This window comes from Gracilinanus agilis, chromosome 1, assembly GCF_016433145.1.
Source record: "Gracilinanus agilis isolate LMUSP501 chromosome 1, AgileGrace, whole genome shotgun sequence".
Lineage (NCBI taxonomy): Eukaryota > Metazoa > Chordata > Mammalia > Didelphimorphia > Didelphidae > Gracilinanus > Gracilinanus agilis.
In genome coordinates this window covers 547339355-547353752 of record NC_058130.1, presented here as the reverse complement: position 1 = coordinate 547353752, position 14398 = coordinate 547339355, and the positions used below count along the sequence as shown (strand labels likewise).

The window sequence follows — 14398 nt, the reverse complement described above, 5'->3', positions numbered from 1 at the left end:
GATTTTAAGGAGTTTCCAATTACTATAGGCCTAACCCCCACCAAGAGATCAAAGTGGAAACATTCCTAAAACTCCCATTAATCTTGAACTTGAAAAGACATTTTCAAATCTATGCTATCTGGGAAAAAAAGTTATAACAAAGTTACAATGTCCATTTGACTACTTACAATGTAAAATAACCTTGAGTTCAACCAGTAGTTTCTTTGACCCTCCGTGACTTGTACCAGGAAGCTTTTGCATGGCTTCTCCTTTTTTATTCAGTATTTCAATTCTTAATGCGCCTATATATCAACCAAATATTGAAGGAATAATAAGGTTCATAAAACTACAAACCAAGAATTCAATTTAGTTGTAACTACTATCATTCAATCAACAGATATTATTTAGTGCCTACTATGTGCTAGAGGACAAAAACAATCTCTCAAGGTGATTACATGATATTAAGTGTCTCTGAAGCAGAAGTAATGAAGAGAATTCTAGTTTTAGGGAATAACCAATACAAAGGAAGAGAAATAAAAGAAAAGATGTAATATCAGATGGAACAACCTCACCGTCCAGCATGGTAGGAAAACCAGTTTGGCTGTACTGATAACATGCAAGAAGTGGAGTTTGAATATATATTGAAGTTAGAAAGGGTGGTTGTAACACAGCTGTGAAGGTCTTTAAAAACCAAAGTAAGTGGGGACAGCTAGGTAGCTCTGTGGATTGAAAGCTAGGTCCTGAGTTCAAATCTAGTGTCAGACACTTCCTAGTTGTGTGACCCTGGGCAAGTCACTTAAATCTCCACTGATAAACCCAGAACTGATACACAGAATATTGATTCTAAGACAGAAGGTAAAGATTTAAAAAAATTTAAGCCAGAATTAGGGTTTTTTTTTTTAAAATCACAGAAGCAACACAGAACTATTAGAAGTTACTAAGTAAGAGAATGACATAAACAAGTTTAAGAAAATCATTTTGATCACCGAGTGGTCAAAACATGAACTAGAATGAAGAATGACTTGGGGCAAGGAATGAATAATAAACTCTTAATATATACTAGAAAATTAAAATAATCAAGGTTTCATTTTTAATAGTAGACTAAAATCATACCAATAGGAGTCCCAGCAGGCTTGACATCATTTGGTAACAATTCATCTCCTTCAGGCCAAGTTACAGATAATCGATCTGGAAGCCTATTACCAAAATATTTAAATAATACTTTAAAAAAGTTTTTTTCTAAGCAGCACACTTACACTTAATTCACATTGTAAATATGAAATCCCTTTCCTTTTTATAGTTCTCAATACAAACTTAAGATTTGCAATGTAATACTGTTTTAACAATTTCTGTTTATATCAAATTCCTATACCAAACAAAAGATTGTCTGGTAGAGCTAACTACCTAAAGTCATAGGACTCATCCTAAAAACATTTAGGTTGAGTAGGATCTAGCAACATCTTGCATTGCACATTGGCAAATCTTCAAAATCCAAGGATTGTCACTGACATGTGACCATTAAGCATCAGGATAACAATTTGGTGAAGGAGAGGGTCTCGTTAATATTGAAAGTAGGGGAGAAGATATGTCTATAGCAACAACTGCCTTATTACAAGAAGTGACAAAAAACACTAAAATACATCTATGACTAATTAATGATATTTATGTTTAAAGAATCTTACCTTGCCATTTCATCTTCTACGTATTTTTTTACAATTTTCTCAGGTATTGTCCTATCAAGCTTTGTGATTGGAACAGTTTTAATTTCATCATATAAAGCTTGAGGTTCCTAAATGTATAAAAACCACTAAATGTTATAATAAGCGGTCATTTCAGAAACAAGTCATATATACTTAAAATTAGAAAACAAAACTTTTTGAAGAATGTATTTTAATCTAGTTAAATATTAAAATTATCTCCCAGATATTTCTATATAGTACTAAAAAAAACCTGCGATCTTAGAACTTTTTTATAAAGCCAAAAATCCTAATCTATAATATTAATAAAAAAAAGCTATTTACCTGGAAAAATATTTTTAATGTCTTCAGGACTCTAGAGTTCACTTTATGATCTCATCAACACAGAAATCTATGCTAAAAACACATTTTGGTTAGGGGGAAGATGGGGAGAATCACATTCTAGCCAGTAACTAAAGCTTAATATTATGCAAGAATCTTCTTAATTCAATACTCAAAGAGATGTAGTTTTGTTTGTTTGTTTGTTTTTTTAGAGAAGGTATTCACTTTACCACCTATCATCAAGCCCTCAACAACTTAATAGAAAAATTTTATATATCGCTATGACAAAAATGCACAACCTTCTGAAGTTCACCCTTCCAATGACTAACCTCTCATATTTATACTGACTAGTCCTAAGAAGAAAATCTGTTGAGGAATCCATACTTAAAGCCTTTAAAGCTTGATGAGCCATATTGGACTTTGCACTTTAATGAGATAGTCCAAAACTATTATTATTGACTTCTTTGGCAGAATGAGCCAAAAGAACAGGGCAATATTAAACAAATACAAAATAAAAATGGAAAGTTTAAAAAAAATTACTGAATCCAAAAGCACAGAGTGCCACAAAAATTTCATTAATTTTCATTCATTCCTTGATACCTTACCATTGCAATTTGAACCTCCCCTCCTGTAGCATATACATCTCCATCATGATCACCATAAAGAAAAAATTTTACTATGCTTCCATAAAAGAGCGGAAGTGTCTTGGTCGTCTTAACCTAATGTTCAGTAACCAAAAAAAATAGTATTAATATTCAGAGAATTTAGAAACTATGTTATGAAAATATAAATCACATACAAAAAATATATATACATATATATAAAATATTCCATATAAAATTCAAATGCGAAAAAGCTTTCATATTTGCAATTCTGTCAGGGTAAGGAATTCCCACAGTTACTGCAAGCCCACCAATGACTTAGTTTATAAAGTCCTCAGGAGCTATCTGAAGAATACAGATTGACTGGCATGCCTAGGATCATATAGTTAGCAAATGTTAAGGGCAGAATTTGAAACCAGATCTTTCTGACTTCAAATCCAAAAACTCTACCTACAATCCATATCACACTGTATCTTAATCAAAATAACGCCAGAGAGAGGTAAGCTGCATTTTAGCTTTGGTGAGACTCTCATTATATTTAAGAATAATTTCCATTTTATATGTTCCTGCATTTCTAGATCCACCCAACAAGAATACTCCCAGACTCATCCAGAAAATGATTAAAAAATAAGATATATGAATTCTAAAAACTTAGAAAATTGCTCAGTATGTATACTGAAAACCAAATTTTTATTTGAATAAAATCTCTGCCACAAACAATGAGCACTGTTCATAAACTCAAACTGGTGAAAGAACAAGCCTTGTTTCAGAAGTTTTAGCTCAAGTATAATAATCATTATACAGATTTTAGCTCCTTTAATAAAACTATATAAATTTTTTCCCGGGACACACATTTTAAAATTTGGGGAAAGGCAGGGAAAAACCAAAAGATTTAGTAAATCCAATTCAAGATAAAAAACAGCTACCACAGATTACAAATAAAAACTTCACTATAGTTTTCAAAAATCTATTTAGAATTCAGTACATATGAAAGAAGACTATCTAAATTAACTAAGTACATGAAAATGTGCCATATTCTAAAACGTTATACTATTAAAAGTCATCTGGTAAGACAATATTGGCTGGGGTAAATAAATTTACATTTAATCTATTTTGTTTCCTAATTGTTTTTTAAAGAAAGAATTTAAAAATATTAAAAACATGTGTACCAAAATGTAAACTTACTAACTGCCCTGCTTTGTATGTCCTTCCATCCCATTCTATTGCAGAGTATGTAGCCCATGGACTCTGCATTCTTTTAGAAGGAAGGTCTGTACGTGTAATTATCCCTTTAAAAATAGTAAATTTTATTTGTTTGTCATACTTCTCATGACAGTCTTTCAACCACAAAGCAAATTCTCGGTCAATTTTCATCCGTTGCTCCTGTAAAATTTTGAGGAAAAAAATTTTACTTAAAACAAAAATAGAACTATGCAGAGGTAATTATAGTTCTCTCTCCAAAGCAAAAGAAAGGGAGAATCAAAAAAGCCACATAAGTTACATACACAAAGTAGACAATATTGCACGCATTATTATATTAAACCACTGATATTTTTTCTAATTTAAACTAGAACAATTGTGTAAATAAAAATTTAATTCAAAAAACTAATTTATTACCTGGCCATTAAAAATCCTTGTAAAAAGAGTGTTCTTATCTTTCAGCTTTAGTTCTAGATCCATAAAAGTGAGTTTATTTGTGCTGACCTGAAATTTATCATTAGTGAATAATGCACCAGAAATTCTATTGTAGCATTCAATCGGTGCAAGGCCTCGCTTCTTAGGAGGAGCACACCAGTCAAAGCTTAAACAGAAAAGAAAATAGCTTAGTAGAAGCACTGGATTCTAAGACATGACATAATGTAACTTTTAGCAAAAATCGAAACCTACTCTTCTACAGTAGTGTAAGGTATTAATCTTCCATTCCAAAAACATTCAAAAATGGGTCTTTTCCCTCTTGCTCCTTTTTCTACTATGAAACAGTCATCATCATCATCATCATCTTTTAATTCTAGATCAAATCAAAAGGGAAAGAAAGATTCTTTGCTGTAAAAAATCATTCAAATAAAACTTGCAAAATTTTCTTATTTGAAAACAGCTACCAAATCTCAAGCAAAGTCTAAGTAGTACTGGAAAAGAAAAAAATTTTAAATTCAAATTATATTTATGTTTATTTGTGTATATGCACAGAGGAAGAGATAGACTTAATTTAAAAACTTCTTTCTTAAGTCAATTGTTTTGGTAATTAAAATGAATTTTCTTATTGCAATTAAGAATAATGGTCAGGTTTCCTGGAAAGGACATAAAAGTAATTTATCTAAATTTTTCATGACATTATCTCTTGATTGTGAGTTTTTTGATCATTTCTTGCAGGTTCCTTTGCTCAGCTATTATGATTCTTTTCCTTCCCCTGAGAGTGTTCTCTTCTCTCTATAATTTGTGTTCAAATATCTCTACTTGTGTAGCCTTTTTTTTTAAAACTACTTGTGTAGCCTTAAGCAAGCTAATAATTTCACTGATCTTCAGTTTCTTAATCCTGAAAATGAGGTAGATTAGATTAGACTGTCCCTGAAGTCCCCTCTAGATCTATGATTTTATGATCTTTGGGATCAAATATAACTCTTCCCAATTCATTTAAGGCCTTCACAATTTGGCTCCAAGATACTTTTCTAGCTTTACTATAAATTATTCTCTTTCAAAGATGGGATTAGTCAGATAAAAATGTTTTCCTTAATGTTCCTCACATGATATTCTACTTTCATTCTCCATTCCTTTGCAAAGCAGCAAGGTGACACAGCAGACAGAGTGCTGGGTCTTAAGTCAGGAAGATCTGAGTTTAAATTTGGACTCAGACATTATGTGACCCAGGCAAATGTTTGCCTTGGATTATCCACTATAAAAAGAGGATAATAGCATCAACTTCACAGAGTTTTGTGAGAAACAAATGAAATATTTGTAAAGTGCTTACACAGTACTGATACACAGTAGGAACTTTACAAAATGCTTACATTTCCCCATTCCTCACCTCCAAGCCTCTTCTCACCTCTCTGGTGTTCAACTTTAATGTTTTCCTACACAAGTCCTTTCCTGATTCCCCAAGCTGCTAGTGACTCCTCAATACTTTCTTTGTATTTGGTATGAATTAGTATAAGTACAAGTTGCCTCTCCTCCCAGAATGTAAGCACCTAAAGGACAAACATCATTTTCTGTCCTTTTATCCACAACGACTAGAAGCATTTAATAAAATTTGCTCATTAATGTATATAATTTTCACTTCAATAATAATGGTTAGGCAAATTATAAAGCTCCATAAAGGAAGATTTTTATTTCTCATAAAACAACTAGAAAAGCAAGAGAGTTCCTATGATAAACAATAAAAAATTATTTTTTTTATACAACTAAACACCATTGGGCACAATGTTCATGGAACTGAATATGGAAATCATGCACAAAGATTCCAATCAGGGCTTTCCCCCACCTTTTAACACATGTAATCTGGAAATCAAGAGCAACAGAAATCCTTAGCTTTCAAGATGATGATGAGTAAGGGCTCCCTTGAGAGGGTTTAGGGTATTTACATAAAGGAAAGAGGGGAAAAATTTTTATCCACTGACAAAAATCAAGTAACATTTTCAAAAAGGAAACCAGGAAAATATTTTGAGGCTCTAGAATCTTTAAAAGCACTACAATTTATCTAAGTGAAAGTCACTCTCTTGACCAATGTTTCCCTCTAAAAGACTAAGAATTGGGGAAACACGGTATAATAATTATTCAAAAAAGGTGGTAGGAAGTAGCACCAGAGGACAAGTCAAAGCTTGTTCCAGTTAAAAACTACCTATATAATGAAGGACAATATACATAAAACCTGAAGTATAATTAGAGTAAACCTGATAAGTTAAATACATAAAGCAATCATTTCAAAGCAGCCTCATTTCTATCATTTCCCCAGACCCTCCAACCTCCAAAGACTGATTGCTCTATCCAGATATCTATCCATCCCTTCATTATTCTACAATTTTGCCAACTTTTTCAGGATTTTCACTAATAAAGTGGGGGTGGTATCTCATTTCCTAACCAGGTGGGGAAAAACAACTAGAGTTAATGGAGATTTTAGTCCTGAATCATGGCTTTAAAAAAAGAATTAAAATAAAGCCAGATACAAGTAATAATTACTGTTTGTAGTTAGTAACAATGTTTTACTACGTTGCAATAATGTGCAACTACATATCTGCTCTGAATGGGACCAGGAATGATACAGTTGAAGTAATGTTCCACTTCTCCAGAGATAACATATTCAACAAACAAACTATCTGGAGAATTAGGCTATAACAATTAGGCAACCAAAAGAAAATGATCTACCAAATGAAATGCCAAAGTCCATACAATGAAGCTTATAACTTTACTCACTCATAAAAGACCACCTCGGCATTATCTCCACATATAATTTTTTTCTTAATTTGGATACAACATAAACAAGCAGTTATTTCACTTCTCAGTCCACAAAAGACTGAAATGAACAAATTATAAAGTATGTATGTTGTTAATATAAATAATAGCCTTACACTTAACAGAAAAAAAAATCAAAAATAAATTTTCAAAAGATGAGTTCAAAAAACACAGTTTATCTGTTTCCATGTATCTTTGGGACATAGACACAAACACACGCACAGATGTAAAACGCAGAGATCTACTTCAATAATCTCTCCAACCCATTATTTACAACCCAAACACATTTTTCTTGAACCACAACTTTGTAGAAGTATATGACCAACATACTTGATGGAAAACATGGATCATCAGGATAAGTCTCCTTATCATATAAGAAAGGATGATAGCGAATGATTCCTTCAACCACACCTTCTCCTTCTACATGAGACTTGAACTCAAAACTATCTGCTGCCGTATTGATATATAAAGTCTGCATGTCATCTTTGATCTCTCTAAGGTTGATAATCTTAGGCACTTTCCCTTTTTCAAACACAGAAATCTAGAATAAAAATTAATAAAAATAAACAATCAAAGAAGCGTTAAATACAACTTAAATGTGAAAACTCATTGCTTGTACCCAACTACCACTAAATATGGTATGGAACAATTAAGAATGTTAAGTGAATAAATATTTAATCATGTGGATTAAAAAAACTTTAGAAAAAAGAAAAATATGTACAATACTAGAGAAAGCAAATTACAACCGAACACAAAGATACACTTAAGGTTCTACTAGTGGTAAAAAGCAGCTCACATTTATATAGAACTATGTGGTTAAAAAAGGCTTTTTAGGAGGTAGCTCAGGGGATTAGAACCAAGCTTAGAGATAGGATGTCCCAGGTTCAAATCTAGCCTTAAACACTTCATAGTTATGTGAGCTTGGGCAAGTCACATGACTCCAATTACTTAACCCTTACTGCTCTTCTGCCTAGGAATTAATACTTAGTATTGATTCTAAGACAGAAGGTAGGGTTCTTTTTTCAAAAAGGCTTTTTAAAATACATGATCACATTTCATCTTCAAAAATACACATACTGCTAGTCCCAATTTACAAAGCAAGAAACAAGTAATAGCTAATATAGCAGGGCCTAGAATTAGTTCCAGTTCTTTAATTCCAAATGAAGGGTTCTCTCCACAATGCTATCTCCATCAAAAGAGGCAAAAAAATGCCAGGACATTCTAAATGTTTCTACTTCACCACTAGTCTTTGAGGGAAAGGAAAACAGGTAACCAGGTCCGGCTAGTTGGTGTCCACTGTAGAATCATAGAATCACTGTCTCAAAAGGTAAAAGAACAATCTGGTCAAGATACCTCATAAGTGCTCATCCAGGCTTTGCTTGAAGACTTCTGGGGAGAATCAACCCACTACACTGTAAAGTAGTCAAAAGTTTTATGGCCAAAAGAAGCAGGAAACAAAAAGAATGAGAGAGCACAAGAAGAAAAATTTCTAAATGTCTTTTAAAGGCTTAGCATGGAGGCCAAAATAAGTAGTAACATAGTGAGAGAGTACCTAACTACGCCTGATGAGTTCAAATAACAAAGCCCAGGTATTTTCAGGTATGAAAAAACTGGTAGATATACAGTTGAGCCACTGTTAGTGACTTCGGAGGGGAAAATGGAGTCTGAAAATTATAACCAGCGAGTTTGACTTAAATTCCTAACAAATTTGAAAAAGCATTACAGGAGTGAAGGGTAGGGATATCTAAAAAAAGAAAAGCAAGATCACGAAAACCCAGATAGGATGGCCTTGTCAAAAAAAAGGTCAGGCCAAAAACTTCACTTTCTTTCTTGGTTACCAGTCTTATTATATTCAAGGAATGTTGTGGGTAAGACTGTTTCTAGATTTTGCCAGAATATCTGAAAAATCTCTTCTGGGGGCTGCTAGGTGGTTCAATGAATAGAGAGCCAGGCCTAAAGATCCTAAAGGTCCAAGGTTTAAATCTGGCCTCAGATGCTTCCTATCCGTCCCTGGGCAAATCACTTAACTCTTATTGCCTAGCCCTTACCATTTTCTTCTGCCTTAGAAGCAATTCATAATATTGATTCTAAGATGGAAGGAAAGGGTTTAGAAAACAAAACAAAACAAAAAAATCTATGTTATTTTTAGGGACAAGCAAGAGAGAGAAGTTAGCAAACAGTCATGGTAAGTGGGTTTAAAACAGATTTAGTCACTGGATGGATAGAGCAGTTATTGTTTCAAAATCAACTTCAAAGGTGTCTGCAGTGGGAATATCCAAAGGATTTGCACTTGACCCTGTGCCATTTAACACTGTGATCAATGAGTAAGAGGAAGACATAAATGGCATGTTTATTAAAAAAAAGTGGATGACACAGTGCTAGAGCTCTACTGAATCCAAAGGATAGACTATAAGCTCATTTGGAAGAAGGATTAGACTCATTCTGCTTGGTCCAATGAGAAGATGGGTGAAAGTTGCAATGGGTTTGATGAAAGATTTGATGGATGGGTTTGTAAGCTTGATGGGAGGAAGAATTTCCTAATAAATAGAGCTACACACAAGTAGATTGTGCTGCCTTAGAGGTCAGGGTGGTCCCTCCCTCACTTGAAGTTTTAAAGCAAAAGCTGAATAACCACTTACTCTGCATGTTGTAGAGGGAATTCTTGGAGTAGATGACCACTGATATCTCTTTTGACTCTGAAATTCTATAATTCTATGCAGTTCTTTGTAACACTCAAGATTCTAAGAATGATACCCTCTACCAGTTTAGTTCACCAAACTACTTGGGCAGGAGAAAAAAAAGATGATTCCCCATATATTTTTGTCATCTATTCACCATGATCTGTAACGAGAGACCTCATGAACTAAAAGATTTGTAATGTGTTTTACATCTTACTTCCATATCAATGTTGTTGAATGGTCCAACTTCTTTTGTTGTAGCATTTGTTTCATTTCCTTTTGGTCCATGAATATAGTAATGATAAATATGTCTAGAATTGAGAACAACAACTTTTATACTGTGATATGTAATTATTACCCTATTTAACAATTTCATGTATATAACAATGATAAATGTCTAGAATTGAGAACAACTTTTTACTGCTATATGTAATTATTATCTTAATAAATTTCCTACCAAAAAGTAGTATTAACATGCATTTTATGTATAGCTGTGTATAAACTAGAATTACTAGTCTTCAAATTTTGAGACAAACATCTATTTACCTTAATTCAGTATTCTTAAAACACACAAAATTAAAGTATTTAAGAGTGTCTCGCTGTCTACTGCCTTAAATTTTGGAAGCTCTTTCTGCCTCCTCCTATCATTATTTTCATGATTAAAACATATAAAGTTAAATTTTAGTGAAATTAATAGAAGGTAGATATGCCTGGATTTTTTGCTACTTTTCCAGAAGAACCTCACAATTATTTGTTCTCCATGAACTCCTTGAAGAGCTAACATATATTTTAATGGAATAAAGAATTCATATTTGAAAAGTAATTCTTGGCGGGGGGCAGGGAAGGAGGGGGGAAAAGAACAGGACACTAGTTCTTTGTAACCTAGAAGAGAAAATATTCTCTGTCACTCATACTATAAATAGTGGTAATACCAACTTTTCCACAAGGACAAAAGTGGGGGATGAAGGATCTGATGATGTTGCAGGTGTAGGGCTCCACAACTATTCTGTAACTTAAGAGACTCAGAGTCATCTGAGGCCCTGACTAGTATGTCTCAAAGTTGGGACATGAAACAAGGACTCTGAGACTGACAATTTATTTTATGAATTTAGGAGACTTCAACATAACTTTAAAAAAATGCTATCTTTATATTACATATATGTTTCAATATTAAGAGTTTTAGTGATGGTTCTTTAATTTCATCAAAATGGAGTATGGCAACTCCTACGACCCTTCTCATTGATGGATAAGTGCTGGGGATTATGTGAAATAATGAGGGTTAAATGACTTGTTCAAAAGTCATATAAGGTAGTGCCCAAAGGGGCACTTGAACCTAAGTCTTGCTTACTCCAAGACCAGCAACATTCACCAATTATGCCTCTTCATTAAAATTCTTAGGTGTATGAAAACAACTATGTGCCAATTTAATGGCTTGGTTTGTAAGTGATAAAAACATTTTCAAAGATGGAAAATGTTCATTTGGTATCCTTCCAATTAGCTTTGATCAGGAAAGGAAAAAAATCTTATAATGATACAGAAAAAAATCTGCCAATAAAATTATGGAATTTGAATACAATAGATCTTTAGGTATTAAATGTGGTAAAATCTATATTATGAATTGATTTGTGCATGTACACAACAAAAATCCACTATGTATAAATATATACCTTAGGAAACTATTATAAAAATGACCCATTACTACTCAGGTTATACAAAAACAAAACAAAAACAAAAAACCCTACAATGGCCATCATTAAAGACAACTTATACACCATAGTATAAACTAGGAAAGCATTCATTAACACTTATCTATACCTATTAAATATATATTTCTTTCCAATGAGATGCTGAAGATTAAAGTCTAACTGAAAGTAACTATGGTTCTAGCATAATGGCTACACAAAATCCCTAAGTTCCTTCCATTTTCTAAATTTTTACAATTGTATATAACTATTACTTCTGCTGAACCAACATACTCTTAATTACTGTTTTAAAATGACATATCTTGAGAAAAAAAATCTTCCTAAAAAAATAAATCTGAAATTTCATAACGAAGTTAGAGAGAAAATTATTTGATTGACAGAATTTAACTTTATAACCAACTTTTCAGAATATGTTCATTTCAAAAGATATGCCTAATAAAACCAAGAATAGGGTCATTTCCTTTCAGATACCAGATTCTAATCAAGTAACTTTATGCAAGGATTATTAAAACTATTATACATTCCCTGCCTCTCATTTCTGTTCTTGGTTTCTTCTGGACTTCAAAAACCATTCTCTTTCTCATACTTACTCTGAAACTTCCCTTAGAACCCATCAACTCCTCACATCCTGGAATAGCCTACCACTACTTAATATAATATTCCTCTGCAAGACCCACCCCATTTCTCCCATTGGTGAATTCCTCCAGTAGCCTCCATTTTACAAAGGGGCCCAATCAGGTCTGCCTTTATCCTCCTCCAGGGCCCTATTCTTGGTACTGTCTCTCCCCTACTTTACAGTTCCCTTTTGTGTACTGTCTTAAGTCCTTCCCTTCCTCCCCCCATTAGAAAATGCAAGCTCCTTAAGGACAGGGATTGTCCTTTCATCTGTATATGTATTGCTGGCACTTAGCATAGAGCCAGGTATATACAATAGCTTTAAAATGTTTGTTTCCTTCTTATACCTCAGCATTTCAAAGATTCATTATTGCATTCACAAAGGTTTACCTTTCAACACTGATGATCAAAACCCCTCCTCCAAAACTTAGTAAGACAAGTAAATGTACTGCATATTGCCTCATACACCAAAAAAAAATTAATAACCTGATCACCAACCATTTTCTGATCCACCCTCTCCAAACTTTGCTAGACTGGAGCTCTTATGATCACCAAAGAGTTTTGATAGCCTATGCCCAGTCTAGGTCTTTCCAGCTAGGAAGAGCCTTTTACAAAACATCTGCTCTGTTCACATAGCCTTTGAAAACCAACATCTCTCTCCTACACATCATAAGACCATCAAGTAAGTATTTAATGACTGAAATAAATGAAGAAATTTAAAGCCATTCATTCTTACAAAAAATGTTCTCAAAGCTTTAGCCCCACACAATATTTTCAAATAAAATACTAATATTAACTTACGCTAATTGTCTTGTCCAAAGATGAAAATAATTTTTCAGGTACTGTATGTGTTCTGGTTGTACTCCTGTAATAACCACTGCAGTAAAGCTATCTTTTTCTTTCTCCTCAAGGATAAGATTATGTAGAAACCTCTCATCATCATTTGTGATATGAGCAGAGTCTGATGGCTAAAAAAGTTAATATAATCATCAAATTGTAATACGCTATTAAGAATAAAAAGTTTAAAGTATACAAACAAAAGAAAACTGACATAGTTAATCAAAATATATGGCTGTAAAGAAACCAATCTGGGGCTATACAGAAATCTCCAGAGGGAAACCAGGCTAAGGCACCAAAGTAATTCCAGCCAATTAACAAATATTTCAACTTTAGAAAATGATATTATTTTATCAGTGGAAATGACATTAAAAATAGAGGTATTGCCAACAGTTTTGCTGTTAAACGATTAACAAATTATGGGACCTCTCCATTTGAAACTTTCCATTTATTTCTGCCTCCCTGGTCAGAATGTACTATCAAGAGCTATCTTTTCTACTTATATCCCTAGCATTCAAAGTGATCTGCACATATTAAGTGCTTAATAAATGCTTCGTTCGTTTATCAGTACATAAGCAAAAATCCCCGTCGAGAAATTGTTATGGTAGTCACACTCAAGCAACACCTTGCAAAGAACTTAAGTTAGACAGGTAACAACATGAGAAAAAATTCAACAGTGAACCAATACTAGGGGGTATATAGAGGAAAGGGAGTGAGCAAATCTTAGCCAGAAGTGTCATGTTTCCTTTTACAAATTCTCCCAGTCATTATGCTAAAGCTAAATGGTAGAAGGCAGACCTAACAAACCTAGGCTGGCCAAAAGGAACTTTGTCCAACTCAAGCCATCCTAACAAAAAAAAACTATAAAACCACCCATTTTTAAAATAAAGTTTAAAAAAAGGAGAAGAAAAGCATCATACATCTTCAAAAATCCATATTCCATGGGGGCAGCTGGGTAGTTCAGTGGATTGAGAACCAGCCTAGAAACGAGAGGTCCTAGGTTCAAATCTGGCCTCAGCCACTTCCTAGCTGTGTGACCCTGGGCAAATCACTTGACCCTCATTGCCTACCCTTACCACCACTCTCCTGCCTTGGAGCCAATACACAGTATTGACTCCTAGAATGAAGGTAAGGGTTTAAAAAAAATCCATATTCCATATATAAAAACTGTCAATATACTTAAATGTTGCAAACCAACCACATTAAACACATAGATCTATCTTATATGATTTATTTATAGTTACAGTACAGAAACATTGAGATAAGTTTTATAAAATAAGGATGGTCTAGGGGGGCAGCTCACTGGATAGAGCCAGGCCTAGAGATGACGTGCTGTATTCAAATATGACCTCTGACACTTCCTACCTGTGATCCTGGTCAAGTCACTTGACTCCTGCTGCCTAGCCCTTACTGTTCTTCTGCCTTAGAACCAATACATAGTATTGATTGTACTGATTCCAAGATGGAAGAAAAGGGTTTAGAAAAAATAAGGGTGGTCTTGATATTTTACTAAACATATAACA

At 33.5% G+C, this 14398-nt stretch overlaps 1 protein-coding gene across 1 annotated transcript in view; it reads right to left on the bottom strand.

The window, feature by feature from the left end:
• Positions 1-14398, bottom strand: part of SMCHD1 (structural maintenance of chromosomes flexible hinge domain containing 1) — a 175424-nt gene that overhangs the window by 114284 nt on the left and 46742 nt on the right. The window contains exons 8-17 of the mRNA XM_044666720.1: positions 12840-13006; positions 9938-10031; positions 7373-7583; positions 4487-4607; positions 4217-4400; positions 3785-3982; positions 2603-2716; positions 1662-1768; positions 1093-1175; positions 168-281 (exon numbers count right to left, since the gene is read on the bottom strand). Of these exons, the coding sequence (XP_044522655.1) occupies positions 168-281; positions 1093-1175; positions 1662-1768; positions 2603-2716; positions 3785-3982; positions 4217-4400; positions 4487-4607; positions 7373-7583; positions 9938-10031; positions 12840-13006 (1393 nt within the window). The remainder of the gene's footprint in view (positions 1-167; positions 282-1092; positions 1176-1661; positions 1769-2602; positions 2717-3784; positions 3983-4216; positions 4401-4486; positions 4608-7372; positions 7584-9937; positions 10032-12839; positions 13007-14398) is intronic.